The sequence below is a fragment of the Octopus bimaculoides genome, chromosome 10 (genome assembly GCF_046866305.1).
Source record: "Octopus bimaculoides isolate indiv1 chromosome 10, ASM4686630v1, whole genome shotgun sequence".
Taxonomy (NCBI): Eukaryota; Metazoa; Mollusca; class Cephalopoda; order Octopoda; family Octopodidae; genus Octopus; species Octopus bimaculoides.
The window spans coordinates 79,124,525-79,137,024 of record NC_142937.1 but is presented as its reverse complement, the minus strand read 5'-3'; the positions used below and the strand labels follow the sequence as shown (position 1 = coordinate 79,137,024).

At 36.8% G+C, this 12,500-nt stretch overlaps 1 protein-coding gene across 1 annotated transcript in view; it reads right to left on the bottom strand.

The window, feature by feature from the left end:
* LOC106870182 (uncharacterized) overlaps window positions 1–12,500 on the bottom strand; it is a 287,792-nt gene that overhangs the window by 117,210 nt on the left and 158,082 nt on the right. The window contains exon 5 of the mRNA XM_089358257.1: window positions 9,179–10,306. Within this exon, the coding sequence (XP_089214383.1) occupies window positions 9,179–10,306 (1,128 nt within the window). The remainder of the gene's footprint in view (window positions 1–9,178; window positions 10,307–12,500) is intronic.

The following is a 12,500-nucleotide window of genomic DNA, read 5'->3' as shown; positions in this document are numbered from 1 at the left end:
GTAAAAGCACTCTGGTGGCACGGAAATGGAACCTGTGCCGGTGGCATGTAAAAGCACTTTGGTGGCATGGAAATGACACCTGTGCCAGTGGCACGTAAAAGCGCCTGTTACACTCTTGGAGTGGTTGGTGTTAGGAAGGGCATCCGGTTGTAGAAAACCATGCCAAAGCAGACTTCAGCCTGGTGCAGCCTTCCAGTGTGCCAGCCCAGTCAGACCATCCAACCCATGCCTGCATGGACAACGGACATTAAATGATGATGATGATGATGATGATGTATTCAATAATCTATCTTTACTGAAGGCTCAACAAGACCAGGATCTCAGCAGAGTGATTTATTTCTTTGCCTACAAGAAATAAAACCTATGAGTAATAGAGCAATTATAATTGTGTATACACCATCAGACAGTATATTAATGATTATGCTTATATAACTGGTCAGAATCTTACAGAATCTTACACGTTGGCTATTACACCTAGGCAATATTGACAACACTTCTGGTCATTATGCCTGAAGAGTTGTCAATACTGTCTAGGTGCAAAAGTTGATGTGAAAGGAAACAGTAACATTCTGACCAGTCATATGCCATAACCATTAATATACTGCTTACTGATGTATAAATCTGTCTGTCCGTCCATCCGTCCGTCCGTCCATTTGTCTGTCTGTCTGTCTGTCCACCTGTTCATCTGTCCCTCCGTCCGTCTATCTATCCATCCATCTATCTGTCTGTCCTTCCATCCATCCTTCCATCCTTCTGCCTGTCTGTCTATCTGTTCTTCCGTCCACCCATCTGTCTGTCTGTCTGTCTGTCTGTCTGTATGTATGTCCATCCATCCATCCATCCATCCAACCATCCATCCATCTCTCTCTCTCTCTCTCTATATATATATATGTTGCTGGTGCTGTATACTGCAGATCCTGTTGGTGGCCTTCAAGACTAATTTACACACCCTAAACCAGGCATGGGCTGCCTTTTTTCAAGGAATGAGCTGCATGAGACATGGCTTGTCATTAGGTAGGGCACACTCCTAAAAAGATTTTAGTAAGCATTTTTACCTGTGGAATTAGGCATGTCATTGAGAAAGTCTGGTGGGTTGCATGAAATCCACGGGTTGTATGAAACTCATGGTCTGCCCTAGAACATGTAAGCAGTCCTTCCAGCCTACATTGTGCACATGTAGAAACTAACATATTTTAACCATCTTTGTTGGTAGTAAATTGAGAGCCTCAAGCAAACCTTTATTGTTGGTATTAAACCCAGGCAGGTGTCAGTATGAGTGACTCTGTCACGATGGTCTGTAACTTAAAACAGCCGATGGGCAATGAGCTTATACACCACTTGCTGCCCAATGCTGAATTGTCCAAGATTGATCACATCAATAGTCAATTGTCAAGGAAGTTACCATAGGTTGTTTGTTGATCTGATGGTACAAGGAGGAGGTGGTTATCTGTTTCATCATGAGAAGGTTATCTTAATCATTGGAAAGCACACACAAAACTGCTTCTTTCTTCACTTTTTCTTTAGTTCTTAATATGTCAAGATTTTCTGCATATTTCAGTGACCTGGTCCCTGACAGAGTAAGATCTATCAGTCAAAAGATGAACAAGATAAAAAAAAGTGAGAAAGAGAGAGAGAGAGAGAGAGAGAGAGAGAGAGAGAGAGAGAGTAGAAGGAGAGGAAACCACTAACGTTTTTGAAAACTTGCCTGTAACTGACTTTCAACAGACATAGTGGAGACCGGTGTCCAAAGACCAGGTCACGGAAGTGTCGTCTTTTATTTTTTACCTTTTACTTCAGTCTTAGGACTCTAGCAAATAAATGCTGGGTGATTGCTTTTAAGAGTTTAGTCAAACAAATCAACCCCAGTATTCATTTTTAAAGTTTAGTACTTATCTACTTATCGTATTAACTTCTTTTGCTGAACCATGGAGTTATGGAGAGATAAACAGACCAACACTGGTTGCCAAGTGGAGGAATGGGAGGAAAACATAAATGCAAAGACACACACACACACACACACACACACACACACACACACACACACACACACACACACAACGGGCTTCCATACTCTTTCCATCTACCAAATCCACTCAAAAGGTACTGGCCAGTCTGGGACTATAGTAGAAGACACTTGCCCAAGGTGGCACACAGTGACACTAGACCCAAAGCCATGTGGATGCAGAACAAACTTCTTAACCACACATCTAAACTTGTACTTTTGATGAAATTTTTGACATATTAAGGAATAAATGAAAATGAAGACCACAAATTTTCTGTAAATTCTTAAATGATAAAAATGACTTTTCTATGATGTAATTGTTTCACATTCAACAGAGAGTTTTAGATCAAGGCAGTTGTGCAACTTGGAAGTATGTTACTGTTATTGACAATATTAATCATATATTCTTTATCTTTTATATTGATATTCAAATTAGTGTTATCTTATGGAAGGAAAAGACAATAAGGAATTCTGAGTTTGTTTGTTGGGTGTTGTTGTTGTTGTTTTGTGTCTTATCTTTTATCTTTCACTTGTTTTTAGTTATTGGACTGCAACCATGCTGTGGTATTGCCTCGAAGTGAAGTGTTTAGTTGAACAAGCTGCCACCAGTACATTTTTTTTCTTCTTTTTTTTTTTAACTTGATGCTTATTCCCTCAATATTTCATGCTGAACTGCTAAGGACATAAACAAACTAACACCAGATGTCAAGCAGCAGTGTAAGACAAAACAGACAAACACACGCACACACACACACACACACACAATTCTGCCAGTTGCTGGGGGACTTAATGTCTTTGATAGTAGGTCTGTTTGGTCAGAGGTCAAGCAGCGACTGACCTGAGGCTAAACAACAACAACAACAACAACTACAACAGCAAACCCCTCAATTATTTCCTTATTTAGTTGCTTATCAGTCATATCAAGAGTTTTGAGATGCTCTGTGTTTCTTTCAATTAATTTTAAATATAACAAAGAATTTAGTAAAATAACTTAGTTATCATTAAGCTAGTGTTAGGAACATAAATTATTACTAGGATCTTGTTCAAAACAGGGGCACCAGTTTTCATTTATGTTTTATGTAGTGTTTTTGGTACCGAAAGACTTTCAAACTTCGTATACTTATCTATTTTGTGTTATAGAACAGAAAAAAATTTTTGTATTCGAATTTATTTCATGTAAAAAATTGTCTTATTTCGATAATTTCAACCAATCACTGACAAGTATTCAGCTATTTACACTTACTCCTTTGGCAGTTTAAGCGGTGTAAAGCGTATTTAATCTCCATTACTTCTGACATTTTGCAGAGAGGCAACACACGTGTGTTCGTTTTCCCTTACCCTAACCCTAATTGACTTGCTCCTTCCCTCAAAAACCAGGCCTTGTGCCTATAATAGAAATGTTTATTAGCTACTGCCAATATGCTTCAGCCATTTTTTGACAAGGAAATAATAATTTTATCACCGCCAGAATCGTTTGAGAATCGTTTGAGAATCGTTTGTTTACGTAGTCAGCACTTAATTTTTATGGCTAAATGGACGTCAGTCATTGGTTGAAATTACAGAAATACGACAACTTTAACATGAAATAACTTGCGATGTACGTTTTTTTGTTAAGAAGACTAAGAGAAAAAGATGTTTTATATGACACATTCTACCAGTGTCCCAAGTTTCAAAGTATTTCGTTAAGAAAATACTGGTGCCCCCGTTTTGAACAAGATCCTATTACTAAGATTCGGGGGAAGATTTTAATTCAAAACTTACGAAAACAAGACATTTGTACTACAGAGCCAGAGCCAGTTTCAGCCAGGTTGGTATCGAAAGGGTTAACATATAGACATCTTACTTAGACACCATTCAGTTTGATATCATTATATTGTGGTAAGTAGCTTGCTTACCAACCACATGGCACACTGGCACACAAAAATTCGTTTTGGCATTTATTATTATAGATGGCTTGTGTGTTTTCTACATGTTGTGAGGTGTGTATGTGCATGTAGTATGACACATGGTACTGTGCGGCATATCAATGTTGTATGGGTATTTTGTATGAGTACGTATTATGCGTATACAACAAGTGAAGGGGCATGTCTCAGTGGTTAGGTTGTCGGGCTCACAATCATCAGGGCTACCGAAATAATGCTTGAGAGTTGCATGCTTCCCTGGGAGCTGTGGTTGAGAACAGCTGGTTACTGTTGTTTAACCTCAGGTTAACCCTCCCTGATCACAAAAGTGTCCGTGTGGTGTCATGTAAAAGTGCTTTTGTGGTGCCATGTTAAAGTGCCTGTATAGTGCCATGTAAAAGCACTCAGTACACTCTGTAAAGTGGTTGGTGTTAGAAAGGGCATCCAGCCGTAGAAACCATGCCAAATCATGCTGGAGTCTGGTGCAGCCTCACTGGCTTGGCAGCTCTAGTTAACCCATCCAACCCATGCCAGCATAGACAACAGATGTTAAATGATGATGATGATGATGATGATGATGATGATGATGATGATGAAGCTTCCTTATAAGCACCTTGTGCTTGTGTTGTGTTTAGTATGTATTTATGCGCTGTTAATATTTTCTGTTCATGTCATATGTTATCTGATCTAAGTGTTGTTAAAGCCAAGGGGTTAATTTTTTTTATGCTTTAACCCTTAGAGCCTGTAACACTGGTATAACAATGGCAATGCTAGGCATGCACATGTTGCAGCACTGGTAAATTGCTAAAGGGTCACTGGGTGCAGCATATTTGATTATGCATGTTTTGACCCTATTTTAATTGACCAATCATTAGTAAGTATATATAAAGTTTTTACATGCTTTATAGCCTACTGACAATGCAGAAATTGTATCATATATAAGTTATGACAACCTCACTTCTAATCCCTGTCAGACCTGAGTAAAAATGGCTCAGAAGCCCTGGCACAGGATCAAATAGTGCCAAGGAGGTTAGGAATCAAAGGGTTAAAACTCAATATTCTTTTACTTTCCTTTATCAGTTAGTTTTGATCTACTCTATCTATTTTATCTTGTCTGTTTTAACATCTCAGCTCAATCAAACCATATTTCTATCTATTATTGCATTAACTGTAAATGGTAATAAAAAAATATTCTACTTCGTAACTTGTCTTTCTGTATAATGTGTTCTATGCTAGTTGCTTTTACATAATCTAATTTATTTCTGCATTTAAGATATTCTGTCACTTTTGGCTTTTTCTTCATTGTTTTTAACCACTTACTATCCACATTCTGGAGAATGTGTTTTTAAAATTTTATATTACATCAAGTGAACCATAATATAATTGGCTGGAGGTTTTAGACACTGTATTAGATACTGCAGGTTTACATATTCAAAGAAATGTGGATTGAATTGAATGAAAGCCAAATTATTGCTGGTATCTTTTATCTTTCACATCTTTCAGGCTCTAGACTGTGGCCATGCTGGGGCACTGCCTTGAAGAACTTTTAGTTGAATCAATTGACTCCCAGTACTTTTTTTTTAAAGCCTGGTACTTGGTCTATCTGTAGACTTTGCCAAACTGCTACATTACAGGGACATAAACACACCAACACCAGTAGTCATGTAGTGGAGACACACACTCACACACACACACACACACACACACATGGATGCACACTCACACACACACATACACACACACACACACACACACAAATACTCAAATGATACTTATTTTATTGACACCAAATGGATGAAAAGTAAACTCAACCTCGACAGAATTTGAACTTGGACTATAAAGATGGACAAAATACCACTAAGCATTTTGCCTGGTCTGCTAATGATTCTGCCAGCTCACCGCCTTTGCTTGTATAATTATTACAGTTGACTTATAACTCAAACTGAAAACATGGAAGAATGAAAAGCAAAGTCAACCTCAATAGACTTTGATCTCAAAATGACCAAATATGCTGCTAAATATTGACTTTAAATTTTGGCACAAAGTGAGCAGTTTCAAGGGAGTGGGTAAGTCAACTATATCGACCCCAGTACTCAACTGGTACTTATTCTATCGACCCTGAAAGGATGAAAAGCAAAGTCAACCTTGGTGGCATTTGAACTCAGAAAGTAAAAACAAATGAAATGTTGTTAAGCATTTTGCCCAGCATGCTAACGGCTCTGCCAGTTTGCTACCTTACATACAACTAACTATTGCTTTCAGGTTCTGACACAAGGCCAGCAATTTCAGGGGAGGGGTAAGTTAACTTCATTGATCCCAGTAATCAACTAGTACTTATTCTACTGACCTCGAAAGGATGAAGGCAAATCCGACCTTGACACTATTTGAACTGAGAACATAAAGACATGAAATGCTGCTAGGAATTTTGCCCAGCATACGAATGGCTCTAGCAGCTGGCTGCCTCACACACAGCTAAATATTGTAAAGTATTTTGTCCAAAAATCTACCAATTCTAGCAGTCCACTTTGCTTTCTATGATATCAATGTCTTAAAGCCCATTAATCTGTTGGGACACGACATCAGCTAGTTTCTCAAAAGATGACTGCTTCATCAAGATTAAGGGTTCCAAGAGATTTGAATTAATAACAGCAAGCTAAAACATCATTTGCAGAGCTGTATACAAAGTTCTGAATGGCAAGTATTTACTTCCTCAGTGTTAGAAAGTTGATATTTACTTTCTCAGTGGGCATATATAAAAATGTAATTCAAAAAGTTAATGGATTAGAGAATGAAATAATTTAAGGATGATACACATATGAAAATCAATAGATTAGTTCATTATTCGGTTGAGCTTGTTTGGACATTTTTAACTTGGTCCCACATTAGTGCATTAATTAAGAGAGGTCTTCAGGGAAGCATTCAGTGTCACTCGTGGGTTGGTTTACATAAGTAGATGGATTAGTTTGTGTTAACATATCTAATGTATCGAGCATTAGGAAGCTCATACTTAATAAATACCTGGTGAAAAAATACATATAATTTCAGTCAATGACTATCTGTATATGATATAGTAATATGAGTTGACTTATATTATTAAATTTCTCAAATTCATAACCTCATCACCATCATCATCATTTAATGTCTGTTTTCTATGCTGGAATGGACTGGATGGTTTAACAGGATTCAGTGATCTGCAGAGCTATGCTAAGCTTCAGTATTAGCTTTGGCATGGTTTCTGGAACTGGATGTCCTTCCTAATGTCAACCACTTTACAGTGTGTACTGGGTGTTTTTTACATGCCATTGGCACTAGTGAGGTTGCCAAGTAACTTGCAAGACAGAAAAGGGGATCAAGGAAGATGAATCTGCTTCTGCTATTAACTAAAGGGAAGTACTTGAGATGGGAGAGGTGGCTTTATGTCAAAGCTAAAGTATGTCTTGCTACAGAGGGAATGTATGGCTACCACACATTATATAGGAGTAGGTGGGAGTAGTTGGAAGAGAATAACGTTGATAGTGATGCAGTGTCAAGGAAAAAAAATACTTTACTCTTTGTCTCAATTGGTTTGATCACCAATCAAAGCATTAAGATGTAAAAATTAAAAGACTTTCTTTTCATCTCTAAAGCTGAGCTTAAGAAAATATACTAACAATTAACAATAGTTCATCTCAGACATTTTGATATTTAATTGGTTTGTTCAGTTGAATAATAGAGCAACAATATATATTTCTTGGTGTTACCTAAGGGCATGTTTTCCATTACATCTGACAAGAATCTGTGAATAATCCATAGGGTTGTTATTACCACACATCTGTTTGTACAATGTATCAATGTTATCAATAAAATGAATGTACCCAGATTTCTATTGAAGTTACAGAAAGAAACATTGGGAACTTAAGAATAAAAGAAGCTATTTTAATCAACATGTTAATGACTGATCTGAACTGTATGTGGCTGACTGGCTATTATAGCAATGCAAAACAACCATTCATACACACATACTACAGATCAAGAAAATCAGCTAACAACAACATTTTTTCCAAGGATTTCCAGAAGAAGGGGCCCTAACCCTGAAATATTGAAATACCAGTTTAAACCATTGGTCTGTATTATTTTTATAATTTACATTGTTTTTGTTTTAAAAAATATAATTAAAAACATTTATATATCTTAGACAATGCTTCATGCAAACTATACTACACTAATACATGTGCACGTGTGTGTGTGTGAATGAATGAGTGTGTGTGTGTGTGAGCATTTATGGCTTCTACACAATTTCCATGTAACAAATTTCATTCACAAACACTTGGTCAATTTGAAGGTATGGTAAAAAGGACTTGATCAATTGTGAGAATGTAACACTATGAGAATATATTGCTATTTATTTTATAATTTTAATTCTTATTTTCATATTATTAAATAACACTGTTGCATCATTGAATACTGGAGGTCTTTGAATTCATTTTCACTTCATTCATAGCAATAACATCTGCTAATTCCCATCTAGAATCAATGGGGAGTTAATTATAATTATATTGGAATCTATGGTTGTGAAAATATAAGAAACATGGACCATGGCCATGTGATTAACTATCAAAATATTTCATAATTTAGACATCATTTCAATGCATTTAATAATAATAAAAAAAAAAATCCTATCAGGTTTAAGAATCACATGGCATATGTTAAGTGTACATGTGTCTATGGAGTGCTCAGCCACATGCACATTAATTTCACAAGCAGGCTCTTCCGTTGATCAAATCAACTGGGACCCTTGTAGTCATAACCAACGGAGTGCCAGTTAGTTATATATATAGGCTTTTGGTGGCTCAGTGTTGGTAAAAGGAAATATAATCCCCCCCCACACACACACACACATGCAAATACATATGCAAACGCACACACGCATGTACGCACGCGCACATACACAACTAACAAGCTAACATCAATCCATGGGAAATAACTCAGAGATTCCCCTAAGACATATCATATCTTGGGCAGTATTGTTAACAACAATTTGCATTGGACAAACCACATCTTTAAAATTGTCAAGAGGGCTGAGGGTGTCTCAACAGTGCTCAGTACGATGTTTGTCAGCTGCTTGTTGGTTACCACTTTAATTTATTAGCTGTTTTGAACATTTATTTTGGTGCACAATTGAATAATGAAACGAAAGTCAGAATCTAATAACTGTAATAACAATAATGTTTATGTTAGTAAATGGAAAATATTATTTGGAAATGATACATGTCTGAGGGAAAATTCACACACTTACCTGTGATCGTATGTATGTCTGTGACAAATTCCACGGATAGATTAACATCAGCAGAATTTTTTTCAAAGAGTTCTCGCAACTGTGATTTCCGCCTGGCAGAGCCACACAGTCTGTAAATGCCAACAACTTCTAGTCCTCGAATCTCTATTTCTTCAATACATTTCTTCACTATTAATGGTACATCAAATCCAGAATTTTCTCGGCTTATTACAACATCAAGATCAGTTCCAAACAAGGCATTCTTCTTTGCTGATGGCAGTCGCTGTAAGGAAATCGCAGGCTTTTTATAAAGTAGCTCAATATAAAGAACTCCTTTTGGTTCCACTTTGAGGGCTACATGTTTGTTTTCACCACTAACTATGTAATTTGGTAATACTACTGATCCATGGAAACACAACCGATGTTTAAAATTAGGGTCCCAGTTGTAGATTAGAAATGACACCTCTTTGGCTTCTTCAAGTTCTATATCGAAAGCTTCATCCCAGTCAAAGTTCACAGCACCGGTACGAATCATTGTTCGTGCTTTATTGATTGAGTCAACTGCAACGACACAATACAAATCCCGTAATGTTGTCCTGGATGATTTTAAGCCTTGACCAGACAGAACATGGATTCCTAGCATTCCGTCGAGGCCTGCAATTTTCTGCACCTCGACCTTTCTTTTCATGTCACTTCTGTAGGACTCGTAGTCTCCATAGTGGATCTGCAGTGGCTTTTTATAAAGTTGTAAATCCCTGAATCTGGATGCTGGCCGTGTCACAGTCCTTCCATTTGCATCAAAACGCTTTGCTCGATCCACAGGGCTGCCGAGTGAGGTAGAGGTTGCCGCAGCTCCAACAGGCTTGCCTGTTTTTGCCACTGAAGGTAAAGTGTTTCCAGCCTTCTGACCTTGCACTACAGCTGCAGCTGCCAGTGGATCATCCATTTGATATGTACGGTATGCCAGCAGAGAATCTGTACTGTGTTTGCGTACCATTTGTGAGCGAGCTGGTGTCTGGGTTGCAGCAGCTTTGCGGGTCGGTCCTGGGGAACCTTTAACAGCAGCCCAGGTCCAGTCATAATAGTCATCTGATGGGCATGCATCTGGAGTGGTAACAGATGACCGGGAACCAGACATCTGACCTTGACCTGAAAAGAGAAATAGAAAACAGTATATTAATAAATTAGAAATTCCAGAATAAATAAAATATTAACATTAGCATTAATCATAATTACGATGATGATAATAATAGTAATGATGATGATGAAGATGATGATGATGATGATGATGATGATGATGATGATGATGATGATGATGACAGTGGTGGTGTGATGATGGTGATGATAATGATGACAATAATGACTGCAGTGTATGGTTAGAACTTCTGTTGTCAATCCTGGAAAGATGACAAGGGATAAATCAACCTGGAAAAGAATTCAATATCATATGATGCTAGGAAGGGCACCCAGGATACAATATATTGCTCAGTCCAGGAATCGAAACCACAATCTTATGCTTGTGAGTTCAATACCCTAACCACTAAGCCACGTGCCTCCATACAAACATACATCCTCACTATCTTTTTCTCCTTTTGTTACTAGGGTATTCATGTATTTCCTCCACATCAAAACACCTGTACTCTCTCTCTCTCTCTCACACACTTTCCTGTTTAAGTCTTTCTACATCTGGCACAAAACCACCTCTTTCAATACTGCACCCCAACTCTGTGGGAGGCTTTTTACTTGTAAGTTATTCAGTGGCTCCACTTATGCTGGTGCCCTGAGAAATGCATGCAGTTCATTATGCAAAATGGTTAGCATTAGGAATGGCATCCAACTGCAGAAACCTTGCAAAAGCAGACACTGGAGCAGGACACAGTCGTCAGGCTAGGCTTGCTGGACCTTTTCAAACCATTCAACTCATGCCAGTATGTAACACAGACATAGGTGCAGGTATGACTATGTGGTAAGAAGTTTGCTTCCTACCCTCATGGTTCTGGGTTCTGGGTTCAGTCATATTGCATGTGTCCTTTACTATAGTCTTGGGCTAGAGTAAACTTATTTACCTACTAACAAGAGACAGACTCAACTCAAATGAAAATTATCATTAATCTCTACCATGGTAACCCTAAATGGATACGTGTACATGTATGTATAATATTATTATATATATATATATATATATATATATATGCATATATGTATGTAAGTAATGTAAGTATATATATACATGTGTATATATACATACAAATATATATATATGTATATATATATATATATATGTATGTATGTATGTATGTATATGTATATATATATATATATATATATATATATATATATATATATATATATATATATATATATATATATATATATATATATATGTATATGTCTGTGTGTATATCTATGTATGCATATATATATATATATATATATATGTATATATATATATATATATATATATATATATGATGGGATTCTTCTACTTCTCTCTATTAAATTCATTCTCAAGGCTTTGACCCCAGAGCTATAGCAGAAGACACTTACTCAAGGTACCATGCAGTGGGATCGAATGCAGAACTATGTTGTCAGAAAGCAGACTTCTTACCACATAGCTACAGCCACATATTTATTTAATCAACATCTACATATACAACCTGTTGACATTGCCTATATTTAGTCAAACCACTATCCAGACGGCGAATAAAGACAGTGCTTCATCCCTTAAACATGTGACGTCAGTGTTCATCCAATGAATATCTTCAATTAACACTTGTTAAATAGTCAACTAGAGCACCATATATTTCAGTCAAAGTCAACATGTTTACAGAGACAAGAAAGAAAAACAGGCACCAAATCTTATTTCTTTCTTCTACTTAGCTCTCTATAAATATCATTAAAAAATGAAGCAGAAGACCAGAATTTAGAGGAATACATTAATATATTGTAATGTTTGGTTGAAACCACTGATATTTCTCACTCAATGTTTTCTACAGAATTTCTCTCATTATACACTGGTAAATACAGTAAATGTTGATTTACAGAATCTAAATTTTTAATGTTTTGCTTTTGGTCAGGAGAGAAAGGCAGTGCTTATGATCTTTTACTGGGTTTCTGAAACTGGTAAGAAGGGATGGAGGAATGAAGGATGGTATCCTCAAACCTTAGACTCAGCCTGAATGCTCGCAAATAAGTGAACTCAATTAAAGACATACAATTCATATTCCTTTACTTTGTGCATGCCTCAAAATATAGAATACATATATATGTATGTATATATTGTGTGCATATATATATATATCATCATCATCATCATCATCGTCGTTTAACGTCCGCTTTCCAT